At 37.9% G+C, this 19,418-nt stretch overlaps 1 protein-coding gene across 4 annotated transcripts in view; it reads right to left on the bottom strand.

Annotated features, from left to right (window-relative positions):
- PCCA (propionyl-CoA carboxylase subunit alpha) overlaps positions 1–19,418 on the bottom strand; it is a 409,489-nt gene that overhangs the window by 213,430 nt on the left and 176,641 nt on the right. For 3 of the 4 annotated variants that reach the window (XM_054574344.1, XM_054574345.1, XM_054574347.1), the window contains exon 13: positions 8,193–8,351. The exons of the other annotated variant lie outside the window; for it this stretch is intronic. In XM_054574344.1, the coding sequence (XP_054430319.1) occupies positions 8,193–8,351 (159 nt within the window). The remainder of the gene's footprint in view (positions 1–8,192; positions 8,352–19,418) is intronic. 4 annotated transcript variants of the gene reach the window in all.

Raw genomic sequence — 19,418 nt, 5'->3', positions numbered from 1 at the left:
CAAGGATAAGACCATCCACAGCCTTGTATTCCAAATTACTATGTACAGATTTGAGAGCTGAACAGTGAAGAAGGCTGATAAGAAAAAAACACTGATTCATTTGAAATACACTGTTTGAGGGGAGCTTTATGGACTGCCAGAAGGATGAACAAGTGGGCCCTACAGCAAACTAAGCCTGAAATATTACAGGAGGCAAAAATGACTAAATTGAAGTTGTCCTACTGTGGGCATGTCATGAAAAGGCAAGGTTCTTTGGAAAAGATAATAATGTTGGGAAAAACAGAAGCATCAAGAAAAGAGAAATTGAGATGGACTGACTCCATAAAAGGAGCCATATGCATAAGTCTACAGGAGGTAACCAGGGCTACTGAGCACAGGATACTGCAGAGATCACTCATTCACAGGGTTGCCAATAGTTAGAGCTGACTCAATGGCATGAAACATAAACACAGACTCCCCTAAAGCTCATCAAAGAGATCTAGATAACCCAAGTGAGATATTTCTGCTTTGGGAAGATATCAAAACCAATATGGCTTGCTACTTCTTCACTGTAAATTTCACAGCCTCTATTTCCCCACTGTCAGTGAGCAGCTGAGGTTATGCAAAGCACCGACATGGGATAAAGTGACAGCCAAGAACAGGTAATGGGCTCTTCCCTCTCATGGGCTAGATGAAATTTAAGAGATTAGCTTCAAAGAACTCCAGGGAAGAATGTAAAAGGAACAGCTCATAGAGACAGCTTGGCCTGCAGAGAACCATGAATCCTAGAGAGAAAATCAATCTTGGCCAGAAGATTCTCTTTGCCAAAGAGCCCCAGTAGTTAATAAATGTTCACTGGATTATGTCCTTAACATGAGAAAAATGCTAGGAAATACATACTCTTCCTGTCCTCAGAAGTAGGTACAGTTGTATCTTCAACCACTTGAACTGTTGTCACTTAGTAAATTACAACAAACAGAACCAGTATGGAGAACTCCAAACAAAACCACAGTAAAACATAATAGGGGGCTTACCCATCAGAGAAAAAAACAAGCATTCTGAATAATGATTATATAAGTCAAATTAAACAGCACAGTTAAGGGACAAAAAAAAAAACTTTATCCAAAAAACAGGAAGGGCAGTTAGAAACTTCAAGAGTAACAATACCTATCCATGCACATGCACCTATATACCATTAAGACTTTCCAGAACCTACAAATAACAGGAATTCAAGAAGAAGAAAACTAATAAATAAGGAAAGGAAATAGTTAACAGAAGAAACTTTCTTTGAAATGCAACAGCACTTAATTCTGTACATTGAAACAACACAAGAGTAAAAGGAAGACTAGATACATATAAACACATACCTAGGCATATCATGGTTGAGAAAAAAATTCCTGAATTCCAGTGGTTAAGAGACAATTGGGCTACCTTTCAGACAGCAGGAATACATTACCTACAAAGGAAGATAACTCAGAGTGACATCAAACTTAACACTAGAAGCTAGAACACAGTAGAATGCATAACTTTTTGAAAGACAAGAATAGAAACCCAAGATTTCTACACTCTATCAAAGTATCATTCCCATGGCAGGACTAAAGAAATATAAAGTCTTTCCAAAAAGTATCCAGCCATGTACTATGAAAAATAGCAACATCAACTGAAGAAGATACAAGATACAAGAAACATTGTACACAGGACAATGATGTCTCAGTCCCCCTCAAAGTAGGCACCTTGGGGCCTCACACAACTCTCCCAGTCACCATCAGCTGCCCTGTCATAGTTTCCTGAATCTCACTGACAGTCTGAAATCTCTTCCCTTTCAAAGGTAATTTTAGTTTTGGGAAAAGCTAGAAGTTGCAGGGCATGAAATCTGTGCTACAGGGAGGCTGAGTCACCTGGGTGACATGACATTTTGCAAAAAAAAAAAAACTCTGCACAAGACATGATGAATGAGTGGGTGTGTTGTCGTGATGAAGATGCCAATTACCCGTTACCCATAGCTGCAGCCATCTGAATCATCTAAGTAGTTTTCACAGAGGAATGTTAAAGCTTAACATAAAATCTGATGCAGATTCATTGCTCTACTCATGCAGTCATTTTAAATTCAATAGCCACACAGGACACATGCTCACTCAACAGCATCCACTTCCCCCACTGACTAGTACAGTGTAGTCATCATTGTCCATGCATGCACATTCCAGTCCACTCTCCTTAACTGCCAGGTTACAATGATGGTGTGCAAACCATTCTCATTATAAATAACAATGGTTGGACTTTTTCCAGACAGACCTCATATATTTGAAGGTATGGCATTTCTGAATATATCCATATATTCCAGCTTAAGAAATTTCATGTAATTTTTTCTCTAAACAAACAAATGAACTAGGGCAGAAATCTCCAAAGGGGAAAAAAAGGAGGGGGCGGGTAAGAAAGACAAGCTACAGTACACGAGAGACATGTTTGGGGGTGTATATACAGAAGCCAGAAGGGGACTTTGGAAACAAAGAGATAAGCTACAACAGAAAGTCAAAAATAGCCTGGAATTATGAAATTATGTAAGAGAAACTTTAGTGTTGGAAAGTCAGAGGAACCACTTACATCATTTTTACAAATAATGGAGAAAATAACTGTCTGAATAGGAGGATGATCATAAACAATATTTTAAACCAGAGAATTTTCAGCTTCTCAATGGAAAACAAGAATAAATAGCAATGTGACTCACAAAACAAACAAAATAGAGGAAAACAAAAAATTGGGTATTAATTATAAAATATAAATAAAATCAAGTATTTAAAAAGAGAAGGACTAAATTTTCATACTTAAAAGAAGGCATGTTAGATTGGGTTCCTTTTTATTAAAGTTAAACAAAAAACAAGTACAAAGAAGGCTTTAAAATAAAAGAATAGGCAAATAAAACAAAAAGCAAGAGATTCAACATGATATGAGTCAAAGGGAAATTTGATATTAAAGACTATAAACAAGATAAAGGTATTATGTAATGATAAAAAGCAAAAAATTCGTGTAGACTAGTCATAAACCTATACATATAGATTGATTGACTTCTGGTCAACATGGAGACATAGATAAACATGGTTCATCTCCTCACACAACCACATCAAAATTACAACTAAACTATAGAACAACCATCACTGAGAACCATCAGATACCAAATTGAAATCCAACATCTACAGAATTAAAGAAACCACATCCACCCAGATTGGTTGGAGGGGCACAGACAAGGATTCGGCTGGTCCTACATCCACATGTGGTAGATAAAAATTCAGGAGGAATATCTCAGGAGAGAGGAGTCCCAGCTCCACAACAGGCTCCCCCAGGTCAGGATGCCAATGCCAAGAAGATATGTCCCCATAACTTCTGTATCTAAAAACCAGTGGGTACTGAGTTGGTGGAAAAAACTTCTGGATTCCCAATTAGTTACTTTTAAAGAACCCACACATGGAATCAGATTTCTCCCTGTGAGTTCCAGCACTGGGGTAGTGACATGAAAGTCACCAGTAGCATACAGGGAGGATCTGAAGTATCTGACATCAAGGTGAGAGCCAGGGGACAGCTTTTTCCAAGACAGAGAGGTAGGCAGAGGCCACTGACCCTTTTCTGAATCCTCCCTCCACAGAGCCACAGAATGGCAGGAGGGTACTATACCTGAGACTCTATCAATCTAGCTAACACTGTTTGCCCCGCCCCAGAGTTTCCCTGAGATTCAATCCCACCCAAATTATGGACCCACCCAAGCTGTTAACAGTGGCTTTTCCATATGAATGGCTGGTCTTGGCTCATGCTTCACAATTTCCTAAATCCTCTCAAACATACAACAGCCAGCTTTAGCAAGCCCTCATCCCTCATACCTCTTACTAAGTGGGCCCAGGCCCAGCAATAGCAGCAGCTAACTTTGGATGACAGTTTGGCTTTGCCTTGGAACCTCCAAGCCCAGCACAAGTAGCAGCCATCCGCAGACTGCTTTATAGCTCATGCAGGGTGGCCCTGGGCAGACCACAGGTGGGGTCTGACATTGGCCTGCACCACCCAGGAATGTGCAGAGCCTGCACACCCAGTGGACAACTACAGACCACATCAGAGCACTACAATCCAGCCCCTGAACAGCTGATCCTCCATGGAAGGTGGAGGTTGGTGGTAAGTGAGCACAGCCAGTCCTTGCCACTAGCTGGCCTGGGTAAAACCTTCCTATTGATCTGCCAACAGCAATAAAGGCTCAAATATAAGAGGAGGCTCAACTCAGCCCACACAAAGGGCACACCTTGAGTGCCCAGCTTGGGTAATAGGAGAGGCTGTGCCACTGAACCCTCAGGACACCTACTACATTAGGCCATGCTACCAAAACAGGGAGTCATAGCAGCTCTACCTAATACATAGGAATAAACAAGGGAGGCTGCAAAAATGAGGAGACAAAGAAACATGGCCCGAATGAAAAAACAAATCAACACTTCAGAAAAAGAGCTAAACAAAATGGGGATAAGCAACCTATCAGATGCACAGTTCAAAACACTGGTTGTAGGTATGCTCAAAGAACTTAGTGAGAACCTCAAGAGCATAGACGAGATCCAGTTAGTAACAAAGGACACACTAATTGAAATAAAGAACAATTTATAGGAAGACAACTGTAGAGTGGACGGAGCCAAGAATCAAATCAATGACTTGGAACATAAGGAAGCAAAAACAACCAATCATAACAAGAAGAAGAAAAAAAGAACTCATAAAACAAGGAGAGTGGAAGCAGCATCTGGGACATGTTGAAGCATTCCAACATTCATATCCTACGGGTGCCAGAAGAAAAAGAGAAAAGAGCAAGAAATAGGAAATATTTGAAAAAACGATGAAAGAAAACCTTCCTACTTTGGTGAAGGAAATAGATATGCAAATCCAAGTAACACCTTGGAGTCCCAAACAGTATGGATGCAAAGAGGCCTACTCCCTGACACATCATAATCTTTAATTATCATAATTAAAGATAAAGAGAGAATCTTAAAAGCAGCAAGAGAAAAGAAGTTAGTTACCTACAGGGGAGTTCCCATAAGACTGCCAGCTGACTTATCAAAAGAAACTTTGCAGGCTAGAAGGGATTGGCAAGAAATATTCAAAGTCGTGAAATGCAGGGACCTACAGCCAAGACTGCTTTACCCAGCAAAGCTATTATCTAAAATTGAAGGTCAAATAAAAACCTTCCCAGAAAAGAAAAAACTAAAGGAGTTCATCATCACCAAGCCATTACTACCATTACTACATGAAATGTTAAAGGGACTTATTTAAGAAAAAGAAGAGCAAAACTATGAATAATAAAATGGCAGTAAGCACACACCTATCAAATGATTCTAAAAAAAACACTGAGCAAACAAGAACAGAGACAGAATCACGTATATGGACATTTTGATGGTTGCCAGATTGGAGGGCTGCGTGAGGGAATGGCTGAATAGGGGAGACAATTAAGAAGTACAAATTGGTGATTACAGAATAGCCATAGGGATGTAAACTACAGTAGAGGAAATAGAGTAACCAAAGAACTCATGGACATGAACAAAAGTGTGGGGACTGCCTGAAGGAGTGGGAGGTGCTGGGTGGAAGGGGGCTAAGGAGGAAAAATTGGGACAAGTGTAATACCATAATCAATGAAATATAATCTAAAAAAATCATTATTGATTAAAAATAAAATAAAATATATAAATCTATACATACCTAATTATTTTATACATTAACATGTAAAGTAAACATTATTGGAAATGCAAGAAAAACTTAGACATGTATACTCAAGTAGTTATCAATTAAATTACATAATATCTGAGATTTGTGTTAAAATACTTCAATTAAAAGGTACAAAACAAGGACAAAAAGACATATAGGAAACAATACTGGCAAAGTAAACATGAAGCTAAGTTACAGGTTAATAAGACTTTACTATTGTTATTATTAAGTACCTTTATTTTAACTATTAGTTAAAAAACTGACAGAACGACCGACACATGCAGAGATCTACTAAAAGAAGGAAGAAAGGAAGGGAAAAAAGAAAAAAGGACAGAAAAAAACAAAAGGGATAGAGACAAGGTGGAAAAATTTAAATATATACACATCAGTATATATTTGTCAAAACCTATAGAACGCACATCACAAAGAGCGAACATTAATTTAAACTTTAAACCTTAGTTAATAACAATATATCAATATTGGTTCATCATTGTTCTGTAAAACTAAAACTGCTCTAATAAATAAAATCTACTTTTTAAAATTATGATGAAAAATGTGAATCTCGTTCTGAATGAAATAGATCAAATTAATAAAAGAGAGAGAAAAGAGGATATAGAGGACTTGAATAAACAATCAATAATCTCCAATAACCTTAATTTTTAACAGGTGATATTACCTCATAAAATAGTGAAGGTCTACCATAGAAGAGATTAGAAAGGTGTTTATAAAGGTCCACCACTGAGAACAATACCAATATCAAATGGATCACATCCGCGTTCTAATTTTTAAATATCAAATAATGCCTATTACAGTCGTGTGCTACATAATATTTCAGTCAACTACAGACCACAAGTATAACAGTGGCCCCATAAGATTATAATGGAGCTAAAACTTTTGTCATCTAGTAACATCATAGTGCAACATCATAATGCAACACATTTTGGTAATGCTGGCATAAATAAAACCACTCTACTGCCATCATATAAAAGTATAGCACATACAATTATTTACATTTAATACGTGATGACAACAAACAACTATGTTATTAGTTTGTATATTTACTATACTTTTTATTGTAATTTTAGACTGCACTCTTTCTGTTCATTAAAAAAAAAAGTTTTCTGTAAAACTGTATGCCACGTTAAGCTGACAGCAGCCTCATACATCTTGTGTTACTCTGTCTCTTGATTGCATTATTTTCTCTTGTGGTGATTTAATGTCATGCTGTTTTGTGGGGAAACATGCTATGCAGGCTTGTAGCCTACGAACAACAAGCTTTGTAATACCAGATAGCCTAGGTGTGAAGTAGGCTATACCACCCAGGTTTGTATAAGTGCACAGACTCTGTGATGTTTGCACAATGATGATGTTGCCTAACAACACATTTCTCAGAATGCATCCAGATCATTAAGTGATATCTGACTATACAAATTAGACCACAGAACAAGAATAAATACTCCTATAATTAGTTTCCAAAAATATAAATGACTTTATTACTCAAATCAGATAAAACCATAATTAAAAAAGAAATAAAAATTCCAAGCAATTATATCAGCACACAAAATCCAACAGAATCCCAAAAGGAAAATTACTGTATCTAATTAAAATTTACTCCAGGAATGTAAAATTAATGTATAAAATAGTCTGTATTATTAATAAATTAAAAAATAAAAGACATTTTTTCCTTATCAGTAATGGTTGGTAGACAACTAGTAGTTCTGGCCATAATTACAGATAAAAAAAAAAAAGATTTTTTAAGTTTTCATAGGAAAAAATTCTATTACGAAAAGACCAATACATCTCATTCAGAATACATCTCAATATCAACAGTAAACTTTTTTAAAGGCAAAACAGGGCATTCAAACCGCTAAGGAAAAACTATTTCCAATCCAGAATTCTATACTCAAATTCTAGAAAAAAACAGGAGAAAATCTTTTAGGCAGATTTCTTAGGTATGACACCAAGGGCACAAGCCATAAAACAAAAAACTAGGTAAACTGGACTTCATCAAAAACAATTTTTTTAAACTGTGCTTATAAAAAGACAAGCCATGGGTTGGGAGAAAATACTTGCAAATCATATATCTGTATCAAGTATGTATAAAGAATTTATACAGCTCATTAATAAGAAGACAAACCAATTTAAAAATAGGCAAATGATGTCATTAGACTTTTCAGCTAAAGAAGATACATGACTGACCAATAAGAACATGAAGCAAGACTATAACAGTGCAAAATTCTAACAATGTGGAATTCTAACCAACCGCACCATTTTTTTTTTACATTATTTCTGTAAGCACAGCTTCTGACTAATATGTAGCTTACAGATAAATAGCATATTTGTATAAAAATCCTAGAACCTAACTTCAAAAGATACAGACTCCAACCTTCAGACATCCCAGCTCCAGGAGATTTGCTAACCTTCAAATATGGAGCTGGGATGAAGTGAAGCCAGGATGACTAAACCAGGATGATGCACACCGGCCCGTCACTTACCTTATGGAATGGACTGTCCTCATTTGCACATAGAGAACTCTTCATCCCCCTCCCTTGATCTTTTTCTTCTGTTCCCCTCTTCCTTCTTATAAAAACCTCTGCCTCCACTGGGAGATGGGCTTTGAGACATGAATCCCCTATCTTCCAGGTGGCTGGCACCTGAAAATAAATCGCTTTCCTTTACATCAACACCTGCCTTTCATGTATTGGCTTTCATAATGTCACAAAGTTGGCCTGCATTTGGTTATAATACTTGATATCACTAAATATTAGGAAAATGCAAATTAAAACCACAATAACACTCACATCCACTATAATGGCTATCATCAAAAATACAATGAACAACAAGTGTTCAAAAGGATGTGAAAGTGTGAAGAAATTAGAACACTTATGCGTTACTCATGAAAATATAAAATGATGCAGCTACTTTGGAAAATAGTTTGATAGTGTCATAATTTACCATACAGCTCAGCAATTCCACTCTAAGTATCTACCCAAAAGAAATGAAACAGTGTCCACATAAGACTTTTATGTGAATGCTCAGAGCAGCATTATTCATAATAGCTAAAATTTTTAAAAATTCAAACATTCACCAACTTGTGAGTGTGTAATAGAGTAGGTCAGACCAGAGATCACTGGAGAACAAAGTAGACCCTTGTCCAGGAGGGGAACCTAAATCCTGCACAAGAGGCTGTCCCTCTCCCACCAGAAGAAGGCAGGGGGCAGGGAGGGCTGCTAAGGAGACAAATTGAAGCAGCCACCTTCTCCAAAGGGAGGGAGCCTGAGCAGAAAGACTGCTGGAGGCAAACTGTAAACAAAGGCAACTATCTACTGTAAACAAGCCAGCATTCATTGCCCAAGGCAGCTGAGCAGCTCCTGACTTGGTAGAAGGGAATTTGTATAGAGCAGGTGTGGTTCAAGATTTTGCTACCTTGATAAACAGAGTGGCTGGAAGAGGGGCAAAGGCAAACATGGAGGACACTGGCTCTCACTGGTTGAAGAGCTGGACACTCCCACTGGTTTCCATAGCGCATGAAATTCTGGGAGAGGGCTTTTAAACAGAAGAGGCAGAAGCTCACTCTCTTGGCTCTTGCTCTCTTGGCTTGGTTTCTTGGGCTCTTGCTTTGCCCAGCATGACAGGAGCACTAGAGGGACTGGCAGATTCAAGGCCCTTCTGCGACTAAGGCCCTGCATAGTTGGAAGCCAGCTCCCTAGAGGTCGGGCCCAACACTGGGAAGCAGGCCTCACCAGGCCCCAGCCTTTGGGACACTACAATCCAGTGCAGCATGGGACATGGGTCCTGGGCTGCTTCCTCTCCTTCATCCTAAGAGCAGTGGACAGAGCCTGAGAGCAGGACATCAAGGCATGAGCTGGGAAGTTCCTTGCAGATGGAGCTTCCCCTGAATGACTGTCTGGAGTGATCTTGCAGCACACTCCCAGACCCTAAGAGAGGGAGCTGCTGCAAGACAATGGTGACTCTGAAACCCACAAGAGCATGGCCCAAAGAGGATGTAGACATGCTTGCATGGCTGGTTTAACTCAAAAAGGACAGATAAGCAACAATGGGGAACTCCTGGATGTGGCTTCAGTTTGCAATCTTTTTGGGAGCAAGAGAGATTCTGTGTCTTGCAGAAGAGAAGCGTTCAGAGCAGAAATGCTTCCAGCCCCCCTAAACTGGAAACCCTGTTAAGAAAAATTATTTCCTTCCACACAAATCTTTGTGTTGTATGTATACATGGCAACAAGTGGCCAGACCCCATGTTGCCCTGTTACAAGTAGGTAAGTAAAATACATGATATCCACGCAATGAAATATTATTCAGTAATAAAAAGGAATATACTAATGAAACACACTACCATATAAACCTCAAAAACATTCATGCTAAGAAGAAGACCTAAAATACCACATATTATATGATTTTATTTATATAAAATGCTCAGAAAAGGAAAATCTTTAGAAACAAAAAGTAAATTAATGGTTGCCTGGGATGCAGATGGAAAAAGAGAGTGACTATAAATGTGCTTAGGGATCTTTTTTTTGTTTGCTTTTATATTTTATTTAACTTTTTTTATGTTTTAAAGAAAACAGATTTTATTACCCAGCAATTAAAAGTATTCAAACATGTATTTTTCTACATAATTTATTGTAAGGTGATCAATGTAAAATAAAGTATTTTCATCATTTGCTTCAATTCATGTCTTCTTGACCAATTCTGTTTTTCCCTCAAAAATGTAGTAGGTCATGTCTGACATAATGAATTTTTAAATACCACAGCTAAAAACGTGAACATTCATTCATTCATCTGCAGCTACCTACATGCTTGTTACATGCAGTTGTATTCCTAGGGGGTTAGTCATCCTCTGTGATAAGTTTTTGAAAAACATTATGACAACCTTTTTCATCTTCAACTCATAGGCTCTGTTGCATCTCGAAAAGTCTGGCAACAGGCCCCAGGGTGCTTCCACCCAGCCCACAAGATATGCAGTCTAAGTGACTTTGTCCACAGTAGAGTGGAAAAAAAGCTATTTAATCTTTATTGTATTTTTTTCCCATTACCATTTAGTCCCCTTATACCTCTCTCCCCACTGTGCATAGGGATCTTTATGGGGTGATAGAAATGTTCTACAGTTCTATTCTGCTTAGTAACACAACCCTATAAATTTACTAAAACTCACTGACTTGCTGCCTTAGTCCATAAAGGCTGCTATAACAGAATAATATAGATTGGTGGCTTACAAACATGACAAATTTATCTCTCACAGTCCCAAAGGCTGAGAAGTCCAAGATAAAGGTGCCAGCCAATTCAGAGTTGGGTATGGGCCACTTTTCTAGTTTATAGACATCGGTCTTCTTACTATATCCTCACATGGTAGCAGAGAGAAGGTTGTTCTCTGGAGCCTTTTTCTTAAGGGAATGAATCCCATTCATGAGGGATTCACCCTTATAACCTAATCACCTCCCAAGGCGCTACCCCTAAATAACATTACATAAGAGGGGAAGCATTAGGGTGGGTTATGTTTCAACATACGAATTTTGGAAAGAAGGAACACAAACATTCAGTTATTATATTTGTACATTTAAAATGGGTGAATGTTATGAAATGCAAATTACACCACAATAAAAACTATCTGTATTTTCAACAATAAGTTAATACAGAATCATTTTCATTTATTCAAATTCTCATAAGATTTAGCTCCTATGTACTCACTGGTTCTCAGGAAGCTAATTGAAGATATACTCCAGGAAAAAGGCGAATAAACCAACAGTGTTTAAGACAAAAATCCAGGTCAAAAAAAATGAAAAAAATTTAACCAATGTTACCCCAACAAGCCAATTTTTAGCTGCAGAGAAAGGAAAATATGTAGGAAATGAAAATAATCTTAGTTGACAATGTAACTGCTGTGAATGGCATTCACACTATGGTCAAATAAAATCCAAATACTAAGCTAACACAAATCATGACATAGTGCTAGGAGGGTGGGAAGTGTGCAATTGTGCAGTGAGTGTGCCAAGGCAGGCAATGACATATGTGAACTTTCACAAAGGGAGGCTGAAAAAAAAAAAAAACTAAGAGGGACTAGTATAAGAGTTTCTATTAAAAAGATATGTGATATTAAAAGAACCAACTAAAATAATTAAAATTAGTATAAGTCATCAAACCAGGCTCCTCTCTGAGAGGGAGGCAATAATTGCCCCTAAACAAAGGCAGAGGAGAAGAAAGAGCTTTCTCCCCGCTCTTCCTGCTGAAGCAGTACTGGCTGCTCCCTGAGCAAAGCTGAAATTCCCCCACATGCATAACTTCAAAGAGCCTTCTCTCATCCAGCTGACTTCTCCTTTCACTTCTTTGTCATTTCTTTCTCTTTCTTCTTTATGGTATTGATAATTAATAGCTGATATTGGGTCAAAAAAAACTAGTGACATGTTAATTCAGCTGTTTCAATCCCCATAATTTTATACTCACGTGAAAGTTCTTCAAATATAAGAATAACCTTAGTAGCCCTGGCCTGTGTGGCTTCGTTGGTTGGAGTATCATCCCCTACACTAAAAGGTCATAGGTTTGATTCCTGGTCAGGATATGTACTTTTGTTGCAGATTCAATCCCGTCAGGGCCAGTGTAGGAGGCAACCAATTGATGTTTCTCTATCTCTCTCTCTCTCTCCCTCACTTTCTCTCTCTATAAAAATCAATAATACATATATTATTAAAATTATGAACCTTATCACACATTTAAGAATTCAAAGAATACAGTACCCATGGATACCTTTCATAAATAAGTCCTTAATTTTTAAAAAAATGTAACTATGAGGTGAATCAAAATGAAGAACTGATTAATCTAGATGCCATGGTGCTGTGCTGATAGCCATGAAAAAACTGGCAGACTCACACAGGAAAAAAAGTAATATTACAAGAATGTAAAACTAATAAAAAAAAGAATATAATGAAGATTTAGGGAGGAAAGACAGCAGGCTTAAATATAAATATATCATTTCTATTCATTTTTGCAAACGGGAAACAATACAGGGTCTGGCAAATGTAGGTTTGCAGTTGTTTATATGAAAAATAATATAATAATAAGTAGATCCAAGAATAAACTGTCTCGTGTACTCACAAATGTAAACCTACTTTTGCCATATCTTGTATATCTTTTCAAATTAGGATATGAAGAAATATCATGACAAAAATATAAATGGTTTTCATAATCATTTTTCTTATTAAGAACATCCTTTAGAAATTAGTATCTCAGGGAATCAAGATGAGGAGGAGTGAGTGGAAGTCACACTGACCTCCTCCCAGGACCAACCTGGAATTACAACTAAATTGTGGAGAAATCACCTGGAACAAACAAGTGAACAACAGCAAGAGAGGAGCCTCATAACTTGGACAGAAAGAAGAATCAGCTTTAGCGCAACCTAACTGGTAAGGAATGCGGTAGAGACTCAAGAAGCAGGCGGGATGCCAATGGGCAGCAGCACCAGAAGGATGTTGAAACGGCCAGTTGGATCCCCGTGAGAAGAGCAAGGTCTAAACCATGAGCAGGGATCTCCAGCCTACAGCACCAGAGCCCAAAAAGTATACAGATAACAGCCAGCTACGAAAGCGGCAAGGTTGCTCTCTGCCAGAGACAAGAGGCTGGAGACGCAAAGAGCTGTTCAAAGGGCCAACACATAAATTTTTATTTGCAGCCACTTACCCTGGGATTCGGCAAAGGTGGGGTCAGAGTGGGCTAGAGACGCCTGAGGAGAGACTGGGGAAGGAGGCTTTGGGAAGAGAACTGAGAGAGTAGCCAGTGGGATCCCAATGCTGACTCATCCCCCATATGGAAGTAGACATCTTGCTCAGGTGGACCACTCCCCTGAGTGGCAGCAGCATGAGGACACAATAACTCCTCCCACAGGAGGGCCTTGGCCTTGGGCCTCTCCGTGTAGTGTATCTAAGGCAACCTGCTAGGTGCAGAGGGACTAGATTAATAGCGGAAGGAGACAGCCACAGACAGGAGATTCCTAGAAGTCTTGAACAGACTGCCTAAGGTCACACACGGTCAACATCTGACATCATCAGAGGCAGATACAGAGAGGAAAAGAAATAAAACAGCAGTCTCCTACCATAGAAGTTCCCACCACGAAGTCAGGAAATCAAGACAGATCAATTTAAGAAGCAGAAGCAAAAGAGAAGAGCCTCACAAATAATGGGAAGACAAAGAAACACCACCTAGTCTAACAGAAAGGAGGAATCCCCAGAAAGAAAACTAAAGGAAACAGAGGCAAGTAAATGATCAGATATTGAGTACAAAACAATGGTTCTAAGGAAGCTCAATGAGCTCAGTGAGCTCAGAGAGAATTACCAGACTACAGGGAAACTATGAGGAACTTGCTGCAAACTATTCAGCATGAAAAAGGACACAGTAACTATCAATAAGAGGCAAGAAGAAATGAAGAATTTCTGAACTGAAGAACACAGTAGAAAGATTCAAAAGCAGGCTCGATGAAGCAGAGGAACAAATCAGCAAGCTGGAGAATAAGCCCTCCTTATTCTCCAAGGTGGTGTGGGATGGGTGGAGAATAAGGTAGAAAAAAGCTCCCAGCAAGAGCAAGAAAATGAAAAAAGACTCAAAAAGAATGAAGAGGCATTGACAGAAATGCACAACGTGAAACATAATAATATCCGTATAATAGGGATACCAAAAGGAGAAGAGGAGGAGGAAGGGATAGAGAACCTGTTTGAAAAAGTAATGATGGAAAACAACATAGATGGAACTGGAGAACATTAAGCTAAGTGAAATAAGCCAGTTGGTGAAAGACAAATACCATATGATCTCATCTGTAAGTGGAATCTACTCAATAAAATAAACTAACGAACAAAATAAACCCAAGGCAGGGAAACATGGAGCAGACTGAAAGTAACCAGAAGGGAGGGGGAAGAAGGACAATGGTGGAAAGAAGGGGAAGAAAGAAGGGGAACGACTAAAAAAAGAACATGTATGAACGACCCATGGACATGGACAACAGAGTGGGAATTGACTGTGGGAGAGAAGGGTGGGGTGGGATGGGTGGAGGAGGGCAAAGGGGGAAAAACTGAGACAACTGTAATAGAATAAACAGGATTTAATTTTTTTAATTAACTTAAAAAAATGAACAATCAATCCAATTAAAAATATGGGTGAAGGACCTGAATAGCACATTTCCAAAGAGGACAGATGGCCACTAGAGATATGAAAAAGATGCCCCACATCACTAATCATCAGAGAAATGCAAATTAAAACCACAATGAGACATCATCTCCTACTTGTCAGAATGGCTATCATCAATAAATCAACAAACAACAAGTGCTGGTGAGGATGTGGAGAAAAGAGAACCCACCCTTGTGTACTCTTGGTGGGAATGCAGAATGGTGCAGTCACTCTGGAAAACAATACAGAGTTACCTCAAAAAATTAATAATGAAACTGCCTTATAACCCACCAATATACCCGAAGAAATCCAAAACGCTAATTCAAAAGAATATATACACCCCTATGTTCATTGTAGCATTATTTACAATAGCTAAGATGTGGAAGCAGCCCCAAGTCCCCAGCAGTAGACGAGTAGACAAAAAAAGCTCTGATACAATTACACAATGGATTAACACGAAGTCATAAAAAAGCAGGAAATCAAAGTCTTTGCGACAGCATTGATGGACCTGGAGAGTATTATGGTAAGTGAAATAAGCAACTCAGAGAAAGACAAGTACTATATGATTTCACTTACTTGTGGAGTGTAATGAATGAAATAAACTAACTCATAGATATAAAATAAAAACAGACTCATAGATACAGAAAACAGACTGACAGCTGTCAGTGTGAGGCAGGGGGTTGAGGGGCTGGGTGAAAAAAGTGAAGGGAATAAGGGGGAAAAAAAAACTCATAGCCACAGACAACAAAATGGTGAACATGGTGATTACCAGAGGGAAAAATGGGGGTGGATGGAGGTAGGGGAGAGTAACGGGGGTATACATGGTGATGGAAGGAGACTTAGCTTGGGGTAGCGAACACCCAATACAATATACAGATGATGTGTTTTAGAATTGTACACCTGAAACCAATATAATTTTATTAACCAATGTCACCCCAATAAATTCAATTAAAATTTGTTTAATCAATAATAAACCATCCTTTCAAAACATTAGATGGTGTAATAAACTAGGTAATTTAAAAAATTAAATTAAATTAAGACAAAACCTTTCTTGCAGTTGGCAACAAGTAAAAGGAGTCCACTTCTGGGAAAGAGGCCAGAGCATAAGACACATCTTCTGAAACAGAAGATCAGAGGAAAATCCTAAAGCTAAGGGTGGAATAGAAACTGATAAAAAATCTTCCACAACCCAAGTGCATAAAGGATAAGCACAGCAATACAAAAAACTTAACCCCTGTGGATCTCCTGCCTGGAACTCCACCCCTGCCAAAAATAAAGGCCTAAGGCGAAAGTGGTTGATTCCATTTCCAGGCACAAGCGCCACTTACTGCTCTCTCTACCATCCTACACCCCTTTGCCATCAGCCCCCAACCCTCAGTCCTAGGCAACTGCTAATCTGTTTTCTATCACTACACACCAGGGATTTTTCAACCAGCGTGCTGCAAGAATTTGTAAAACACGCAATGTCCCTATTTAGTCAGGTGCACTAACCTCTTATCCCTTTGACTATGAGATTCTTTTTCTTTAAATGACAGCAGCCAACACAACAATAGCCATCTGATATAACAGCCCTGTCTTGAATCAAATATATAGGTGCTATAGAGTTACACCTTATTGGTCATGTTGCATAATAACGTTACATCTGATTGGTACCAGAAATCCTCAGTTACAAGTATAGACACCTGATTTTTTTTTTAAAGGCACTTGGAGAAAAAAGGGTAGGTAATTACTATTTTTTAAATCAATCAAAATTATACCTATTTTTTGGTCACATTGGCAAAAAATATGTTTTTGGTGTACCACAATATTTTAATAGTGTTTGTGTGTGCCATGAGTTTAAAGATAAATGAAAATTGCTCCTATAGACCATATGTGATTACCTTTAAAACATTTTTATTTTTAAATATAACATATAAAGAGAAAAGTGTATACAACACATGTATGTACAGCTTACTGAATTACTAACATGTTTGTTTGTTTTTTAAAATTATGTACTGGATTAAATAGTGTCTCCTGAATATGCATGTCCACTCAGAACCTGTGAATGTGACCATATTTGAAAATAGAGTCTTGGCAGAAGATGGGGTCATACTAGATTAGAGTGGGCACTAAATACCATGACTAAGCACCCTTATTTTATAAGGGGGTTGGAAGGGGGGCAGGACTTGGGCACAGAAACACAGGGAAGAACGCCATGTGATGACTGAGCCAAAGGCTGGATTTATACCAAAGATTGCTGGCAGCTACAAAAAGTTAGGACAGAAGCAAAGCACAGATTCTTCCTGAGGACCCCCATGAAAAAACCAAGGCTGCCTTGGTTTCAGACTTTTAGCCTCCTGAACATTGAGAGAATAAATTTCTGTTGTTTAACCCACCCAGTTTGTGATACTTTGTTACTAGAGCCCTAGCAAACAAGTGCAAATCTCATAAAACTGGAAACAAACTAAGTATCTACAGAAATAAAATTGGTACACAGTGGCATTTTCTTCAAAAAAGTATCATTTGGGCGATACATAAAACAACAGGGTTGACTCTACTAAGCGTAATATTGAGAAAAGAAACTAGGTACAGAAATATCCTGAAACACATGATACCACTGATTTAAAGTTTTAAAAAAGGCAAATTATTTTCTCCCCTTTCATTTCTGATTTTATTTATTTGGGACCTTTCTCTTTTTCTCTTGATGAGTCTGGTTGCAGATTTGTCAATCCTGTTTATCTTTTCAAAGAACCAGCTCTTGGATTCATTTAACTTTTGTATCACCTTTTTAGATGCTATTTCATTTATTTCTGCTCTGATCTTTATTACTTCCTTCTACTAATTTTGAGCTTTGTTCATTGTTCTTTTTCAAGTTTCTTTTAGTGTGAAGTTAAATTATTTGAGCTTTTTCTTGTTTTTTTGAGATAGGCCCATAATGCTATGACTTTCCCTCTTAGGACTGCTTTCCCAGTGTCCCACAGATTTTGGATTATTGTGTTCTCATTTTCATTTGTTTCAAAGTATCTTTTGATTTCTTCCTTGATCCCACTGTTGACCCACTCATTGTTTAGTAACATCTTATTTAACTTCTATGTCTTTGAGTGTTTTTCTGTGTTGTTCTTGCGATTGATTTCTAGTTTCATAGCATTGCAGTCAGAAAAGATGTTGATATGATTTCAATCTTCTTAAATTTTTGAGACATGTTTTTGTTTCCCAACATGTGGTCTATCCATGTGCACTTGAAAAAAATATATATTCTGCTGCTTTAGGGTAAAATGCTCTGAAAATGTCAATTAAATCCATTTGATCTAGTGTCTCATTTAAGGCTGCTGTCTCCTTGTTGATTTTCCGCCTGGAAGATCTATCCATTTAAGTCAGTGGGGTAGTAAAATCCCCAACAATGACTGTATTTCTGTCGATCTCTCTCCCTTTATGTCAATCAAGATTTATGATATGCTTTACATATTAAGGTGCTCCCATGTTGGGTGTATAAATGTTTATAGGGTTATATCCTCTTTTTGGATTGTTCCCTTTATCATTAGGTAGCATCCTTCTTTGTCTCTTACTATAGCCTTGGTTTTAAAGTCTTTTTTGTCAGATATAAGTACTGTTTCCCCAGCTTTTTTTTTTTCTTTTCCATTTGCATGAAATATTTTTCCATCCCTTTACTTTTAGTCTGTGTGTATCTTTCAATCTAAGCTGGATCTCCTGGAGGCAGCACATATATGGGTCTTGTTTTCTTATCCTTGTTTTCTTATGGGTCAGATCATTTAAGCCATTTACATCTAAGGCAATTATTAACAGATGCAGATACATATGTAATCCCATTTTATTGTTAGACTGTTTTCCTCAGGTTTTCTTTTTCTTTTTTATTCTTCTCCTTCTTAAGGCAAGCCCTTTAACATTTATTACAGTACTGGCTTGGTATTAACAAACTCCGTTAGCTTTTTCTTGTCTGGGAAGCTCCTTATTTTTCCTTCAATTTTAAATAGTAGCCTTGCTGGGTAAAGTAACCTTGGTTGTAGGTCCTTGCTTTTCATCACTTGAATAGTTCATGCCACTCTCTTCCAGCCTGAAATATTTCTGTTGAATAATCAGATGCCAGTCTAATTGGTGGTCCCTTGTAGGTAACTACCTGCTTTTCTCTTGTGGTTGTTGGGATTCTCTCCTTATCTTTAAACCTTGTCATTTTAATTATGATGTGTCTCAGTGTAGATCTCACTGGGTCCAATTTGTTTGGGACTCTCTGAGCTTCCCAGACTTGTGTGTCTTTTTCCTTCACCAGTTAGGGAAGTTTTTGGTCATTATATCTTCAAATAAGTTCTTGATTCCTTGCTAGCACTCTTTTCATTCTGCTATTTGCATGTTGCAGATGTTGTTTTGCTTCATGTTGCCCAAAATGTTCAGGTCTCCTCATTTTTTTAAAATTCTTTTTTCTTTTTGCTGCTCTGCATTGGTGTTTTTTTCTAAGTTGTCTTCCAAAACACCTATTCAATCCTCTGCTTCATGTACCTACTCTTTATTCCCTATAGTGTATTATTTATTTCAGACATTGCATTCTTTATTTCTGACTGATCATT

The sequence above is a fragment of the Pteronotus mesoamericanus genome, unplaced genomic scaffold (genome assembly GCF_021234165.1).
Source record: "Pteronotus mesoamericanus isolate MK-2021 breed Mesoamerican mustached bat unplaced genomic scaffold, CSHL_Meso_final contig_26, whole genome shotgun sequence".
Lineage (NCBI taxonomy): Eukaryota > Metazoa > Chordata > Mammalia > Chiroptera > Mormoopidae > Pteronotus > Pteronotus mesoamericanus.
This window is presented reverse-complemented; position numbering and strand designations above follow the sequence as displayed.